Genomic DNA, 14,139 nt, shown 5'->3' on the forward strand with positions numbered 1-14,139 from the left:
AAAGAAAAGAAAAGAACGAAGGAAACTCTGCCATAATCCAGTGCTAAAAGTACTTGCAGCTTGCAGTGCTGTTGCCATCAGTGATCAAAAGGTAACTTCCTTCTCTTGGTCAGGGTCTGTTCTGAGTTTTCTACCTTCAGTAATGGCACTGAACCCATAACCTCACTCCTGTAGGCACCCCAGTCCACCTGTGCAATCAGATGACAGCTCTGGGGAGGCTGTTGTCGCCTACCACTACGTGGGGTCTAGGCTCAGCAGCAGCGAGGCTCAACAAGCTCACTAGACCTGGATACAAATTTTCCCAGACCTGATTTTTGTTTTTGTTTGTTTGTTTGCTTGCTTTATGTGTATGGATATCTTGCCTGTGTGCATGTCTATGTGTGCTTGATGCCCACAGAGACCAGAAGACAGTATTGAGTCCCCTGGAACTGGAGTGAGAGATGGTTGTAAGCCATCATGTGGGTGCTGGGAATCAAACCTGGGTCCGCTATAAGAGCTGCCAGTGCAGGTGGATCTCTGAATTCAAGGCCAGCCTGGTCTACAAAGAGAGTTCCAGGACAGCCAGGACTACTACACAGAGAAAGCCTGTCTTGAAAAACAAAAAAACAAACAAAAAAGACAGCCAGTGTTCTTAACCTCTGAGCCATCTCTATACCCCTAACCTTGATTCTCAAATTGATTGGCTTTTGAGACGGTTTCTCCATGCAGCACTGGCTGTCCTGGAACTGTTCTATAGATCAGGCTGGCCTCAAATCACAGCGATCCTGCCTCTGCCTCCCAGGTGCTGTACCACTGCCTGGTGATTCCCAAATATCTGAGATGTGTCTAAAATACGTCTGTTATTTAAGAAAGCTTTTGTGCCTTAAGCTAGTCATTAAGGAGTTAAGTGTTCTCTGCAATCTCTTCTAGGAGGTTAAACTTTTCAGACCAACCAGATCTGACACAATGGATTAGAACAACATCTCAGCAGATAAAAGTGATCCGGGTGCTAAGGAAAGAAGAAAGTGTTCCTGGTAAGTGCTGCTGACCTGCTTTTGTTTGGATTCTTCTAAGTGTGCATGCATGGTGTGTGTGTGTGTGTGTGTGTGTGTGTGTGTGAGAGAGAGAGAGAGAGAGAGAGAGAGAGAGAGAGAGAGAGAGAGAGAGAGAGAGAGAGAGAGAGAGATGTGTGTGCATGCTTACATATGGAGGTCCAGAAAAAACTTTTAAGAGTTGGTTCTCCTATCATGTGGTTAAAGGGATACAACCCAGGTCATCAGGCGCTTTACCCCTGACCTATCTCCCCAGCCTTCATACACTTTCCTCTAAAGTTTAAGTTGTTGGAAAATGTGTCTCCAAATAAAACTGTTTTAAAGTATTTGAAAATGGGAGTCTAGAGAGCTGGCTCAGTGAGTCAGAGCACTTGCTGCTCTTGCAGAAAACCCAAGTTCAGTTCCCAGCTCCCACATCACAGGTTCTCAACCACCTATAACTCCAGGAGATCCAACACCCTCTTGTGACCTCTGGCACCTACATGCACATATGAATACACTCGAGACACACACAGACATAAGAACATATTTTAAAAGAAACAATGTAATAGGGGCTGGAGAAACAGCTAAGTGGGTAAAAGCACTGACTGCTCTCTTAAAATACCCATGTTTACTTAGCAGCACCTACGTGGGGGCTGTTTGTAACTTCAGTTCCAAGGAATCTAACATGCTCTTCTGACCTCAGTGGGCACCAGACACAGACAGCACATAGACTTACATGAAGGCAAAACACTCATATATTTAAAAAAAAAGTCTTTTAAAAAAAAAAATATATATATATATATATATATAATAAATAAATAAATAAATATTTAACTAGGCTGGGCAGAGTATAAAAATAAATAATAAAACCTCTTTCTGAGGGGTGGTGGAGGTACATGCCTTTAACTCTAGCACTCGGGAGGCAGAGGCAGGTTGATCTCTGAGTTAAAGGCAAGCCTGGTCTACAGAGCAAATTCTAGGATAGCCAAGGCTACACAGAGAAACCCTATCTCAAAAATAAATAAGTAATACAATCTCTTTCTGTACTACTAAAAAATGAAATCTCCCATTTTAAAATTTGATGTGTGCTAGTTATGGTGGCACACATCTGTAATCACAGCACTGGGGAGACTGAGGCAGGAAGATCATAAGTTAAAAGGTCATCCTGGCCTACATGACCAGACCCTGGCTCAAGGAAACAATAAAACTAAGTAACCTGATTGATCCCACTTGTCTTTGTCGTAGTAAACTACCCTGACTCTTCGTTTTCTGAGAGCACACAAGCTCATGTCTGCAATAGCACATCTCCACCATGGAGGACTCCCTGCGTGGGGACTCCAAGTGCTGAGGAGATGGCTCTAGTTCCCATTGGCAGGACCAGTATTTTCTAGACCCTGCTCTGCCCTCAGGGCCCGTGGGAAAGTGCTAGGGGCAGCATTCTAGCACTAGCCTTCACACACGCGAGCAGCATCCTCTCGGCTCTGAGGTGCGTGGGCGCCTACAGACAGTGGCTTGTCAGCCACAGCAGTGCTCATTACACTTGGTGTAAATATTTTGGCAGCTTGTAGCAATGAGAATTATTTTCAGGTTTTTATTTGTATTTATGTATTTGCCTACATGGTTGAAATTCATAAAGATTGTATTGTGTTCTGCTGAAAAAGTATATAAAATGCCTGTTTCTGCAAACACTCTCTCTTCAGGGAACACAGAAGACGTGAATGAAATACAGGTCCCAGAAGGCTTCAGGCCTGATTCTCATCCTACGTGAGTATAAGACGTTCTTCCCTTTGAGTCTGGCCCATCTGAAATGGGAAGCTAAGTGAGTCGTTGGTGGGTCGAGGCTTGGCATGGCTGAGGGGACCTGTTACTGTGGCCATCTTGAGTTCTAAAGTTCACATACATGGAAAAGCATGTAGGGCAGGGGTTCTCACCCTGGAGGAGTCGAATGGCCCTTCCACAGGGGCTGCATGGCAAATATCCTGCACATCAGAAATTTGCATTACTATTCATGACAGTAGCGAGTCACAGTTATGAGGTAACAGCAATAATAGTTTCGTTGTTGGGGTCACTACAGCATGAGGAGCTGTATGAAAGGTCACAGCATCAGGAGGGTTGAGGACCTCTGTCCTACAGGGTTAGCTCTGATCGGTGCCTGCTGCTCCCCCATGTAAACTGCCACTGTGTCCCTGACTCATCAAGACATTTAAATCCTGGTCTCTCAGCTTGCCCAGCAGGTGTGGGGCTTCCTCTAAACTCCTACCTTTCCCTTAGTGACCCACTAAACTCTTAGTCGCCTCGCTTCCAAGCCAGAGTATTCCCTACATTGCTGTAGCCAAGAGCCAGTAAGTTACAATGTACAGCTTGGGCTCCAGAACTTGGCACCACTACTCATTCTCTGGGACTTTGAGCAGGGTCCTTAACCTCTCTGTGCCTGGTTCCCCTCACCTGGAAGATGAGGTAATTCCCAGGTCTGCTAAGGGTGAGGTGACTTAATGCAATGCCCTGTAGAATTTGTCCGTGGTATCCTGAGTGACGCAGTAGGCAGACCTGGAAGGCATCAGCCTTGCTGTACTTCCCACAGCTCTGCCCCTTTCTGTCCTAGTACCTATGTGCATACCCTCCCGTACTTCCCTTTTGCTTTTTTTTTTTTTTTTTTTTTTTTCTTGGTTAACCTTATGTTGGATATTAAAGTCGGGGCCCCACGAGTCCCAAGCAAGTGCTCTACCAGTGAGCGCTACCTCCAACCCTGTCTTCATGTTTTGAATTTAGTAATACCTTATTGTCAGATAAAATCTTTTATTTTTCAGTTTGGGATTAAGTCAATTGTCATCTTTTACATTGTGTTTCTTCTGATAATAATCTGTATATTGTAAGGTCTTCCATCCTGTAGCAGTTGGTCTCTGCTATAGTTCTGTGTGTCTGGTCCTGGGGTAGCTATACACTCTAAAGCACAAAAACTCTGGGGACCTGCTGGGCAGATCAGAGTCTCACAGCAAGGTCACAAGCCACCATCAGTCTTTGGCCCAAGGACTCCCTAATGTCAGTGTAGACATTTCCTCCAATGTTCTATTCTGGGCACACCCATCTGTGTGAATGTGGGGAACTCCTAAGAGTCTGTCCCAAGTTCCTTAGCTCAGAGAGTGGTGTACCTATAGTCATCCTGCCTTCAGCCCTGAGCCTCTCCTCGGTCAGGCACAATGACATACAGCATACAACACAGGGCAGAGTGGCTGAGAGATGGAGCCATTGTCCCTGGGCGACAACTGTTAAGCTAATCCTATGCGGTTTTTACACAGGAACCCATATTCTGATAGCATAAAAGAAATGTTGACGACATTTGGAACAGCTACTTACAAGGTGGGGCTGAAGACTGATCCCAATGACGAGGACCCCCGCGTGCCCATCATGTGCTGGGGGAGCTGCGCATACACGATCCAGAGCATAGGTAAGACGCTCGCAGTTGTGCCTCCTTAAGTCACAAACTGTTGATTTGAAATGTGCTCAGAAGCTGCATATGGAGACACAGTCCTTAATCCGAGGCAGAGGCCGGCAGATCTCTGTGAGGGTGGAGCCGGCTGGTCTGTAGATTCCAGGCCAGCCAAGATTTCACAGTGAGATTCTGCCTTGAAAAAAAGTAAGATCCAGCCTTCTTGGGCACCAGCCACACATGTGGCGCACAGACAGACATGTAGGCAGTCACGCCAACACAGTCATTTTTAATGAATTTTTAGTGTGAAGAGCAGTATAAAGAAGTATAAAAAGAAACAGGAAATACTTGTGTATAGGCAAAATGCTCGTTTGTTTGACAGTTTCTAGATAAATACAGTAACGGAAAACAAATTTAAGTGGTGATTATGCCTACTTTTAGTTGAGGGATGTTTATCTACATGTGTGTCTGTGCACTACATGTGACCCTGGTGCCTGCAGCGGCCAGCATTGGGCTAGAGTTGCAGACAGTTATAAGCTACCAAATGATTGCTGGGAACCAAACCCGCCCCTCTGCAGGAACAGCAAATGCTCTAAACTGCTGAACCCTCATCCAAAGTGAATTCTTGTGAAAGGACTTAAAGACGCTAAAAACCTACTGGGAGTCATGGTGCACATCTTTAATCCCAGCACATGGGATGCAGAGGTAGACCAGCCTGATCTACAGAGCTAGAAAAACCTTGTCTTGAAAAAAAGTAATAAAAGATATCAAAGCCGGGCGTGGTGGCGCACGCCTTTAATCCCAGCACTCGGGAGGCAGAGGCAGGTGGATCACTGTGAGTTCGAGGCCAGCCTGGTCTACAAAGTGAGTCCAGGATGGCCAAGGCTACACAAAGAAACCCTGTCCCGAAAAAAAAAAAAAAAAAAAAAAGATATCAAAACCTGACAAAATCACATTCTCTTCAGAAATAATTGAACAACCTTTTTTGTTTTTGTTTTTGTTTTTTGAGACAGGGTTTCTCTGTGTAGCCTTGGCTGTCCTGGACTTTGTAGACCAGGCTGGCCTTGAACTCACCGTGATCTGCCTGCCTCTGCCTCCCTGAGTGCTCGGACTAAAGGTGTGTGCCACCGTGCCCAGCTAGACTAAGTAACTTTTTTTAAAGATACAAAATATGTATGCCTTTAAATTTACCTTCTTAACCATCTTGAATCTCTAGAAAGAATTCTGAGTGATGAGGAGAAGCCTCTCTTCGGGCCTCTGCCTTGTAGACTGGTAAGCACGCCCATTGCTCTCGGCAATACCCCTTCTCTGTGAAGACGCTAACGAGGGTGTGCTTGTGGGCTAGCATTGAGTGGCCTTTGTCTCAGAGTGTGTTTAGGAGGGGTCTGTTCTCTCCGGTAACTGCAAGGACTTCTTTATTTCAGGACGACTGTCTCCGGTCATTAACTCGATTTGCAGCAGCACACTGGACAGTGGCATCGCTTCCCGTGGTACAAGGACACTTCTGTAAACTCTTTGCATGTGAGTGTTTTAGTGTCTACGGCCATCTGTGTTCTGGCAGCTTCTGGTGTTTGGGGACTGTGCTTGTGTTTGCTAGTGCTGTGTGCTCCGTGGTGCTCCAGCTCTAGATCCAGACATGTCGTAATTCCGTGCTTCCTAAGGCGGATGCCGGGGCGGGGAGGTGTGCTGACGTGTCTCTTCTGTCTCTAGCCCTGGTGCCTGGCAGCAGCTATGAAGAGCTCCCGTGCATATTAGACATCGACATGTTTCATTTGCTGGTGGGTGTCCACAGTTAGCCTTGCATCCTCCACATCAGACCCCACGGCGGGCGGGCGGGCGGGCGGGCGGCTCTGTCAAGCAGCGGACTTCTGCACACTTGTGTAGTTAGGCCTTGAGGAGCTGAGGTCCTGGGTGTGTGGTGGCCTTCCTCTCTCGGTTGCCTTTGTGGCTCAGATTTATAATAACTGTCTAGTTTTAACCCACTAAGATGTGAAAATAGCAGTGGCTACATAAGTGAGGCTGGCATTTATGCACAACCCATTTAGTGGTTTTGTGTATTTTAGGAAATCTGAACAGATCTAGCCCTGTGGTCATACTACCTGGTGGCAGACTGCCTCCCCTCCCTTCTTTGTACGTTTTAAATTAGGGTATCTTCATTGTATAAAACAGGAGCTTTCCCTATGAAATTTCATATATATATGTGTGTGTGTGTGTGTGTGTGTGTGTGTGTGTGTGTGTGTGTGTGTGTATAATTTACATACATTGATCACATTCACCTCCCCCCACCTTCTCTTGTTCCTCCTACTTCCTGGGCCCCTTCTCCTTTTTGCTTTCTTTTTTTTAATCTAGATACCACAGATGAGAAAAAATATGCTATAATTTATCTTTATGGTCTGATATACTTTATTTAATATGATATTGGGTCCCATCTTCTTTTGTTTTTTTTTTGTTTTTGTTTGTTTGTTTGTTTGTCTGTTTGTTGGTTGGTTGGTTGGTTTGGTTTGGTTTTGACTTTTTGAGACAGGGTTTCTGTGTGTAGCCCTGGCTGTCCTGGACTCACTTTGTAGACCAGGCTGGTTTCAAACTCAGAGATCTACCTGCCCCTGCCTCCCAAGTGCTGGGATTAAAAGGCATGCGCCACCACACCTGGCCAATCACTTCACTCATAATGACTGAGATATACTACCTGTGATTTTGTTTTTTTTTAATTAAAAAACAAACAAACAAACATTTGGTGTGTGTGCTCCACAGCTCAAACATGGAAGTCAGGTCCTTTGGTCTCCACACAAGAATAAATGTTAGGGAATGGAAGGATTTCACGTGCTGTTTTTTGTCATTAGCAGTAATGTGTTCATAGGGAGCCACTGCATAAATGAAATGACAGTGACTGACCCTCCAGGCCCTTTTAGCTCCAGTCAGGTCATTGAGCCAGCCCTAGTGAATTTTCAGATATTACCCTTCCTCCCCTTTAAGCTTAAGCAGAGGGCTGAGCTTGGCGAGATCCCAGGAGCGCAGAAATGTGTAGCCCTGAGAAGAGAGGTGATGCTGACATTTTGTTTGGTGTCTAGGTGGGCCTGGTGCTCGCTTTCCCGGCTCTGCAGTGTCAGGATTTTTCAGGAAGCAGCCTCGGCACTGGAGACCTGCACATTTTCCATCTGGTTACTGTGGCACACATCGTACAGATCCTGCTTACCTCATGTACAGGTGACTCTCCCAGCGCCAGCCGTCAGCTTCTTGAACTTGAGATTTCTTTGCTTACAACAAACATGTTTGGGAGAGAGCAATATATAATTTACAGTCAAGTGACTTGCTCTTTCTATCTTCCTGTAAAAAGTTTTACATTTCTTTCTTCCATGAAAACCTCCTGTAGTCTGAACTTCGCTCTCTTCTGTTTGGTCCACTGATCTGTTCCCAGCATATGTTAAGCCGGCTGAATGTTTGTTTCAGAGTGCCAGTTTTGTTTTAACTCACAAGTGTCATTGGTCCCCGGCAAGCTCATTCTTAAGCTATGTTTGCGTTCAAGCATCCTGTTATTCAAGTATTGGAAAACAATTGTGTTAACTGACAGTCCCCACTATGTGGTGGCTGCAAGACCGTATTAGCTGATCCTGCCCACAGTATAGCGGTTCACTCAGTGCCCATAGGGAGGTCAGTTCCACATACACACTTAAAAGTGAAAACTCTGTATGTATAGGAATATTTCCTGTTATGAGTGTGTGGGGGTGTTTGGGTGCTTGGCTGGTGCGCTTGTCAGCCCTTTCAGCCACACAATAGGAATGGAGACTACTAGTATGTCCTTGTCTTTCAGAAGACAATGGCATGGATCAAGAAAATCCCACTGGGGAAGAAGAACTGGCCATTCTCTCTTTGCACAAAACACTTCGCCAGTATACTGGAAGGTGAGACCCCAGTCCTCCATGATCAGCACTCCCCACAGGCTAGCAGGGTCAGCATGAGAAAGGGGTTGGTTTGTTAACTGGGGAAAATTGCTGTGTGTGGATGTGTTTACAAAGAGATATGGGAGTGACTGACTATTCAGGGCCCTGAGAGAAAAACGACGATGATGATTGGCGCCTCCCACACTTGCCTGGCAGTGAGCCTTAGCCCTCCATTTGCTCAGTCAGATGCCAGCTGGTGGACAGATGCACTCTGAAGTTGCTTTCCTAAAACACAGTATTTTACTAGCAATTTCGAAATGCAAATCAGATTAACATAGTGTATTTGCAAGATGGTATCCAGGAGTGACAGAAATCAAGTGAGATGACTAGGGGTCATCCTGGGGTCACTGTGCCTTGGAAGAGCATTCTCGCTTAGATTCTAACAGTGTGTACCAAGAACCTGTGAGAATGTTTGTTCTGGGCTGGAGAGATGGACCCAGTGGGGAAAGTGTTAGCTGCACAAACATGAAGGCCTCAGTGTGAATCCAGTGTCCGTGTAGGAAGCCCTCGGGCTCGGTGTGAGCCCAGCGTCCATATAAGAAGCCCTGGGGCTCAATGTGAACCCAGCATCCGTGTAAGAAGCCCTGGGGCTCGGGGAGACAGGAGGCTCTCGGGGCTTGCTGGCCCCCAGCACAACTCCAGGCTCCGAAAGAGACTGAGTGTCAAAGGAATAAATGGAGAGTGGTGGAAAGCAGGCACCCATAGCTTCTTCTGGCCTCTGAGTGCGCGCACACATTTGGATACACCATGCATGTATATGCACACATTAAAACAATTCTATGACTAAGTCATCCCATCTGAGAACCTGCACTAGTGAAGTAATCCAACATACAGAAAAGCTTACAGGGTTAGCAGACCTGACCTGTGTTAACTCTGCCAGCACGGAACTGAAGAAGGGATCCAGACCTTTGTGTAGGGGCATAGTTTGAGGTCAGTTGTGATCAGTGTGTCCTGAAATACAGTGGATGGATTAAAAATTATAGCATGTAGTATGTTCTAGATAGCACAGTAGTCTTCAGCTTCATATAACTAGAGCTGTGTAGGACACAGTAGCATGGAAGCAGTATTCTCGAATACTGTGTGCTGGTGTAAGATTCTGGAATAACTGCTGGGTTTGTTTTAAGATGAAGCATCTGGGCTCGAGAGAGGTTAAGAGCACTGGCTTCTCATCTAGAGGTCCTGAGTTCAATTCCCAGCAACCACATGTGAGCTCGTAACCATGTATAATGAGATCTGCCGCCTTCTTCTGATGGGCAGGCATGCATGCAGTCAGAACAGTGGGTATATAAGAAATAAGAAGATGAAACGTCCACATGTTGCCCTGGCTGGCCTTGAACTCACAGAGATCTGCCTGCCTTTGCCTCCGAAATGCTGGGGGTCTTGCTTCACCACACCTGGTTGGGTTTTCATTTTCTAATTTTTCTGTATATGTAGCTATATTACATTTGTAAATCTTAATGCCATCATTGGAGGCCCCATCACCATGCATGCTTGACATCCCTTAATAGCTAAGGTTATCCCTAGCCTTAGACCCACACCTGCTAACTATAGCATCATCAATTCCAGATGTCGACCTTGGTTTCCACACTCTGCTTTACTACACTGATCTTTCCTTTCTGGTTTTCCTAATGCTGATTTTCTCTCCTCAGTGCCTTGGAAGAAGCCCCCTCTGGCTGGCATCTGTGGAGAAGTGTCCGGGCTGGCATCATGCCTTTCCTCAACTGTTCTGCTTTATTTTTCCATTATTTGAATGGAGTCCCAGCCCCACCAGACCTTCAAGGTAACTGTCCATTTCTTCCAAAATGTTTGTAGTCATCTGCTCCAGGTATTTAGATAAAGATGAAGCTAGGTGTAATGGGGCACGCCTTTACTCTGTACCAGGAAGCAGAGACAGCGTAGTCTACTCATGAGTCCCAGGACAGCCAAAATGATGATGGTAACATTAATAATAACAATAATGTTGTTGTTGTTGTTAAATAGAGTAACGATGAGTTAGAAACTGTAAAATGGCTGGAGACAGAGCCTCAGAGGTGGTGCTTGCCTGACATGCTGGAGCCTTGGTTCTGCCCCAGCACTTTAAGAAAACAAAACAAGGGCTGGAGAGATGGCTCGGTGGTTAAGAGCACTAACTGTTCTCCAAGAGGACCCTGGTTCAATTCCCAACTGTCTATAACTCCCAAGATCTCACACCCTCATGCAGACATACTTGTAGGCAAAAACCAGTGCACAGAAATTAAAAGTAAATATTTTTTAAAAAGCAAAAACATAAACGAGTGCATATGATTAAATAATGAGAGCATAGGCCTATGGCAGCATACCGCTATAGAATGCTAATGTGCATCTGTGCATATGCGTCCCCTGCCTCTGAATCCCAGGAAGTTACTGACTGTGAGAACCTCTGTGAAAATGTGCATTTACACTACACTTCAGGGCTCAGGAATATCTGGCTTCTGTCAGGTTATAGAGTACTCAGAAGCACATGATCCAAGCCCACAGGAGGCAGGGGCTGGCAGATGGCTGACTTTCAGGCCAGCCTCTCTCTCTCACTTCTGTGTGGGACGTAACTCGGTATTTCTGCCTCTTCCTTCCCATTTGCAGTCCCTGGAACAAGCCATTTTGAGCATTTATGTAACTACCTTTCCCTGCCAACCAACCTCCTTCGCCTCTTTCAAGAAAGCAGTGATATCATGAACTCTCTGATTGAAAGGTAATGTTCGCCCAGCTCTGCGGTATTTAGAAGGATTTATAAAGTAAACTTAGTCTTTCACCTTTCAGAATCCAATGCTGAACTTGATGGAATTCAACACATACTTCAGCTTAGGGGAGTTAGGATGCTTTTCCAAGGGTAACAGCACACACCTTTAGCCTCAGCCTCGGGCGGGGGTGATGGGGTCTCTGTGAGTTCAAGGGCAGCCTGGTCTACATAGTGAGTTCCAGGACGGCCAGGGCTACACAGAGAAACCTTGTCTCAAAAAGAATGAGTACGTTTTTTAAGAGAATTTGAGTGTCTAGCTAAGGATGTGGCTTCAGGGTAAGATTGCTGCCAACCTAGTAACCAAGATCCCATGGAGAAGTGCTCGGAGGGAATGTTTATTTCCTTCGTGGGAACTGATTTGTTATGGACTCTGTTTCCATAATTGTGTGTGTGTTGCTGCTATGGGTCTCCCTGTAAAGTCCAACTGGGCCTCAAACTTCAGACCCTCCTACCTTGCCTCCTGAGTGACTACAGCCCTACACCAGCGCACCAGTCCCATTTCACCGAAAGGTGTGAGACCCACCTTAATCCCAGCACCTGGAGGCTGAAGCAGAGGACTTGCTGTATGCAGGGAGTTCAAGGCCAGCCTAGGCTATATAATGAGTTCAAGGCCAGACAGGGGCCACATACTGAAACCCTGTCTTAAACAATAAAGACAATAGCATGTGACCACATGAATCTGAGTAGTTCCATTCAGGGGGTAAAGTAAAGTAGAGATTATCAGGGGCTGGGGGAGGGCAGATAGTGATTAATAGGGTTAGGCCAGATGAGAAAGATCTGGAGATGGGTGGTAGTGATGGTTATACAACAGTCTGAGTGCACTTAATGCCAGAGAACTGTTAAGTAAGTGTCTGGAACGCCACCTGTAATCCTAGCACTCGGGGCTGGGCAAAGGGCCAGCTAGGCTGCATAGTGAGACCCTGTCTCACAAAATTAAAATAATTTCCCCTTTTCGGTTTGCCTTAAAGTTGGTGCCAGAACAGTGAAGTTAAAAGCTATCTGAATGGCGAAAGAGGAGCAATAAGGTGAGTTAGGGGAACTCGGGTGTTTGGTGTGGGTGGTGGCAAGAAGCCACGTGGGGTGTGAATGCTCTTTCAGTGCAGGTAAGGTCCTGTCTCCACCTTCAGGCCCTGCTAGGAGTTAGACAGGAGCATAAACATACTGCATCCTTGATAGGGTAAAGAAACAAAGTAGCTGTGTTTGGAGGAAAGTACTTTAGAAGTGTAGGTCTTCATCCTGCATTTTGTTCGCTGTCTTTCTGTTTCTTTTTATCCTGTCTTTCATTGTGAAGAATTTGGGATTAGCCAGGCATCAAGAATGGTATAATAAGCTTCTCCTGAGCAGAAAGGGGAAATGTGGGGATGTGGGCCAGGGGTTACTCACTGGAAGACTGTGGGTGACTGGAAGGGTCCATCATAGCCAGCTGCTCAGGAGACCTGCGTCACGGGTCAAACCCCAGACAACCTTGCACCCTCTGTACCCAAGCTCCTCTGCCTCCAAGACCAACCCGGGGCAGGGGTGGCTGGATCTCAGGTGGGGACAAGGGTGACAGTGGATCCCACAGGGAAAGAAGCCCTGAAGGAATGGATTGAGTCACAGAGCCAATGTGGCTGATAGAGAGAAAGTGGCTGTCTTCTTGTAGCGCCTTCAGATCACCCTAGTAAGCACACAGCTTGTGCCATCAGTCCTGAAGTTGTGTGCATGGGATCTCCGATACTGTGCCAACCAGGGCGAAGGCAGGAGTGTGTGCCCTCACCTGCGCCCCCTCCCTGCAGCCACCAGACATTTGCTGAAATGGGCAGGCAGGTGTCACTGTTCACCCCTCGCTCATTCTGAACGCATCAGGTGAAGAGTGGGCACTTCCTCCCTCCCCAGCTCCCCCCTATCCCTGGGGCTCCATTGAAAGAGTCTGGACAAGAGACAGGCAGCGTAGTGTCCATTCAGAATTGCTTTGGCTGTTTTTGTTTTGATTTTTCTACTATTTTCATTTGTGTATGGATGTTGGTGTGTGCATGCCACAGCCTGTATGTGAAGGTCAGAGGACAACTTGCAGGCATCAGTGCTCTTCTACTGTGTACATTCCAGGAGTTGAAATCAGGCCATGAGCTTGGCGCCAAGCCCCTCTCCCTGCTGAGCCGTCTCCCTCGTGGTGGATGGTCCCTGGAACACTCTCAAGGGAGAGTCACATGACAGCGGGCTTTACCCCATTTCTAAAGGCTCTGCAACAACTTCCCTGGGTGGTGCTTTCCTTCCAGAAAATTGACAGACCCACTTGGTTAACTTTAAGAGGAGACAGTGGTCTGTCCTGTTGTTTACCAGCTGGAACATAAGCTCAGGCAGTTTAGACAGTTGTCTGTTAGCCTCTCAGTTTAGGACGTCCTGTCTCCACCCACAGCCAGCTGCCTCAGATGCTACGTCTGAGCAGTAGTGAGAGTCCTGCAGCCTGGGTCACCAGTTCTCCAAACCCCCATTACAGGGGAGGGGTCACGCCTCGGCCTGCAGGCCTGCCGCTGGCTGAGAAGCAACCAGACGAGAGGCCGTTACTGCTCAGGTCAACGACCCTTGTTTTACTCTGAGCCAGGATTTAAGGGAGCCGCGTGATAGCATGAGCACACACTCACTGAGCTCTTGACATTTCTGACTCCATAGCTACCCGAGAGAAGCTAACAAGCTGATAGACCTGCCGGAGGACTACAGCAGCCTCATTAACCAGGCGTCCAATTTCTCGTAAGTCTCTCTTGGTGCCCTGCCCCTCAGATCCTTCCACGGACAGTCGAAGCTGCTCGTGCGAGCTCTTTGGTTTGTGTGAGGAAGAGAAATCAGCAGCACGTGTGTGCCATGGTTAGTGTACCATGCCGTGTCAGGCAGGGCATGGAGTGAAGCTCTGCGTCTCTCCCCGCCGCCCTTCTTGCCCTATAGACCTCACCGTGCTGAGCACTGGGCTGAGTCTCTCCTAGTTTACTCTGTTGATGTGATAAAACACCAGCCGAAGCAGCCTGGGGAGGA

General features: G+C 46.9%; 1 protein-coding gene across 2 annotated transcripts in view; it reads left to right on the forward strand.

Moving 5' to 3' along the window:
• The window catches only part of Ubr2 (ubiquitin protein ligase E3 component n-recognin 2), an 86,333-nt gene that overhangs the window by 67,089 nt on the left and 5,105 nt on the right, over positions 1-14,139 (forward strand). For both annotated transcript variants that reach the window (XM_051152852.1, XM_051152853.1), the window contains exons 33-44: positions 910-1,007; positions 2,693-2,777; positions 4,310-4,458; positions 5,657-5,712; positions 5,865-5,961; positions 6,151-6,218; positions 7,509-7,644; positions 8,249-8,339; positions 10,028-10,158; positions 10,977-11,085; positions 12,102-12,158; positions 13,783-13,860. In XM_051152852.1, the coding sequence (XP_051008809.1) occupies positions 910-1,007; positions 2,693-2,777; positions 4,310-4,458; positions 5,657-5,712; positions 5,865-5,961; positions 6,151-6,218; positions 7,509-7,644; positions 8,249-8,339; positions 10,028-10,158; positions 10,977-11,085; positions 12,102-12,158; positions 13,783-13,860 (1,155 nt within the window). The remainder of the gene's footprint in view (positions 1-909; positions 1,008-2,692; positions 2,778-4,309; positions 4,459-5,656; positions 5,713-5,864; positions 5,962-6,150; positions 6,219-7,508; positions 7,645-8,248; positions 8,340-10,027; positions 10,159-10,976; positions 11,086-12,101; positions 12,159-13,782; positions 13,861-14,139) is intronic.

This window comes from Acomys russatus, chromosome 11, assembly GCF_903995435.1.
Source record: "Acomys russatus chromosome 11, mAcoRus1.1, whole genome shotgun sequence".
Lineage (NCBI taxonomy): Eukaryota > Metazoa > Chordata > Mammalia > Rodentia > Muridae > Acomys > Acomys russatus.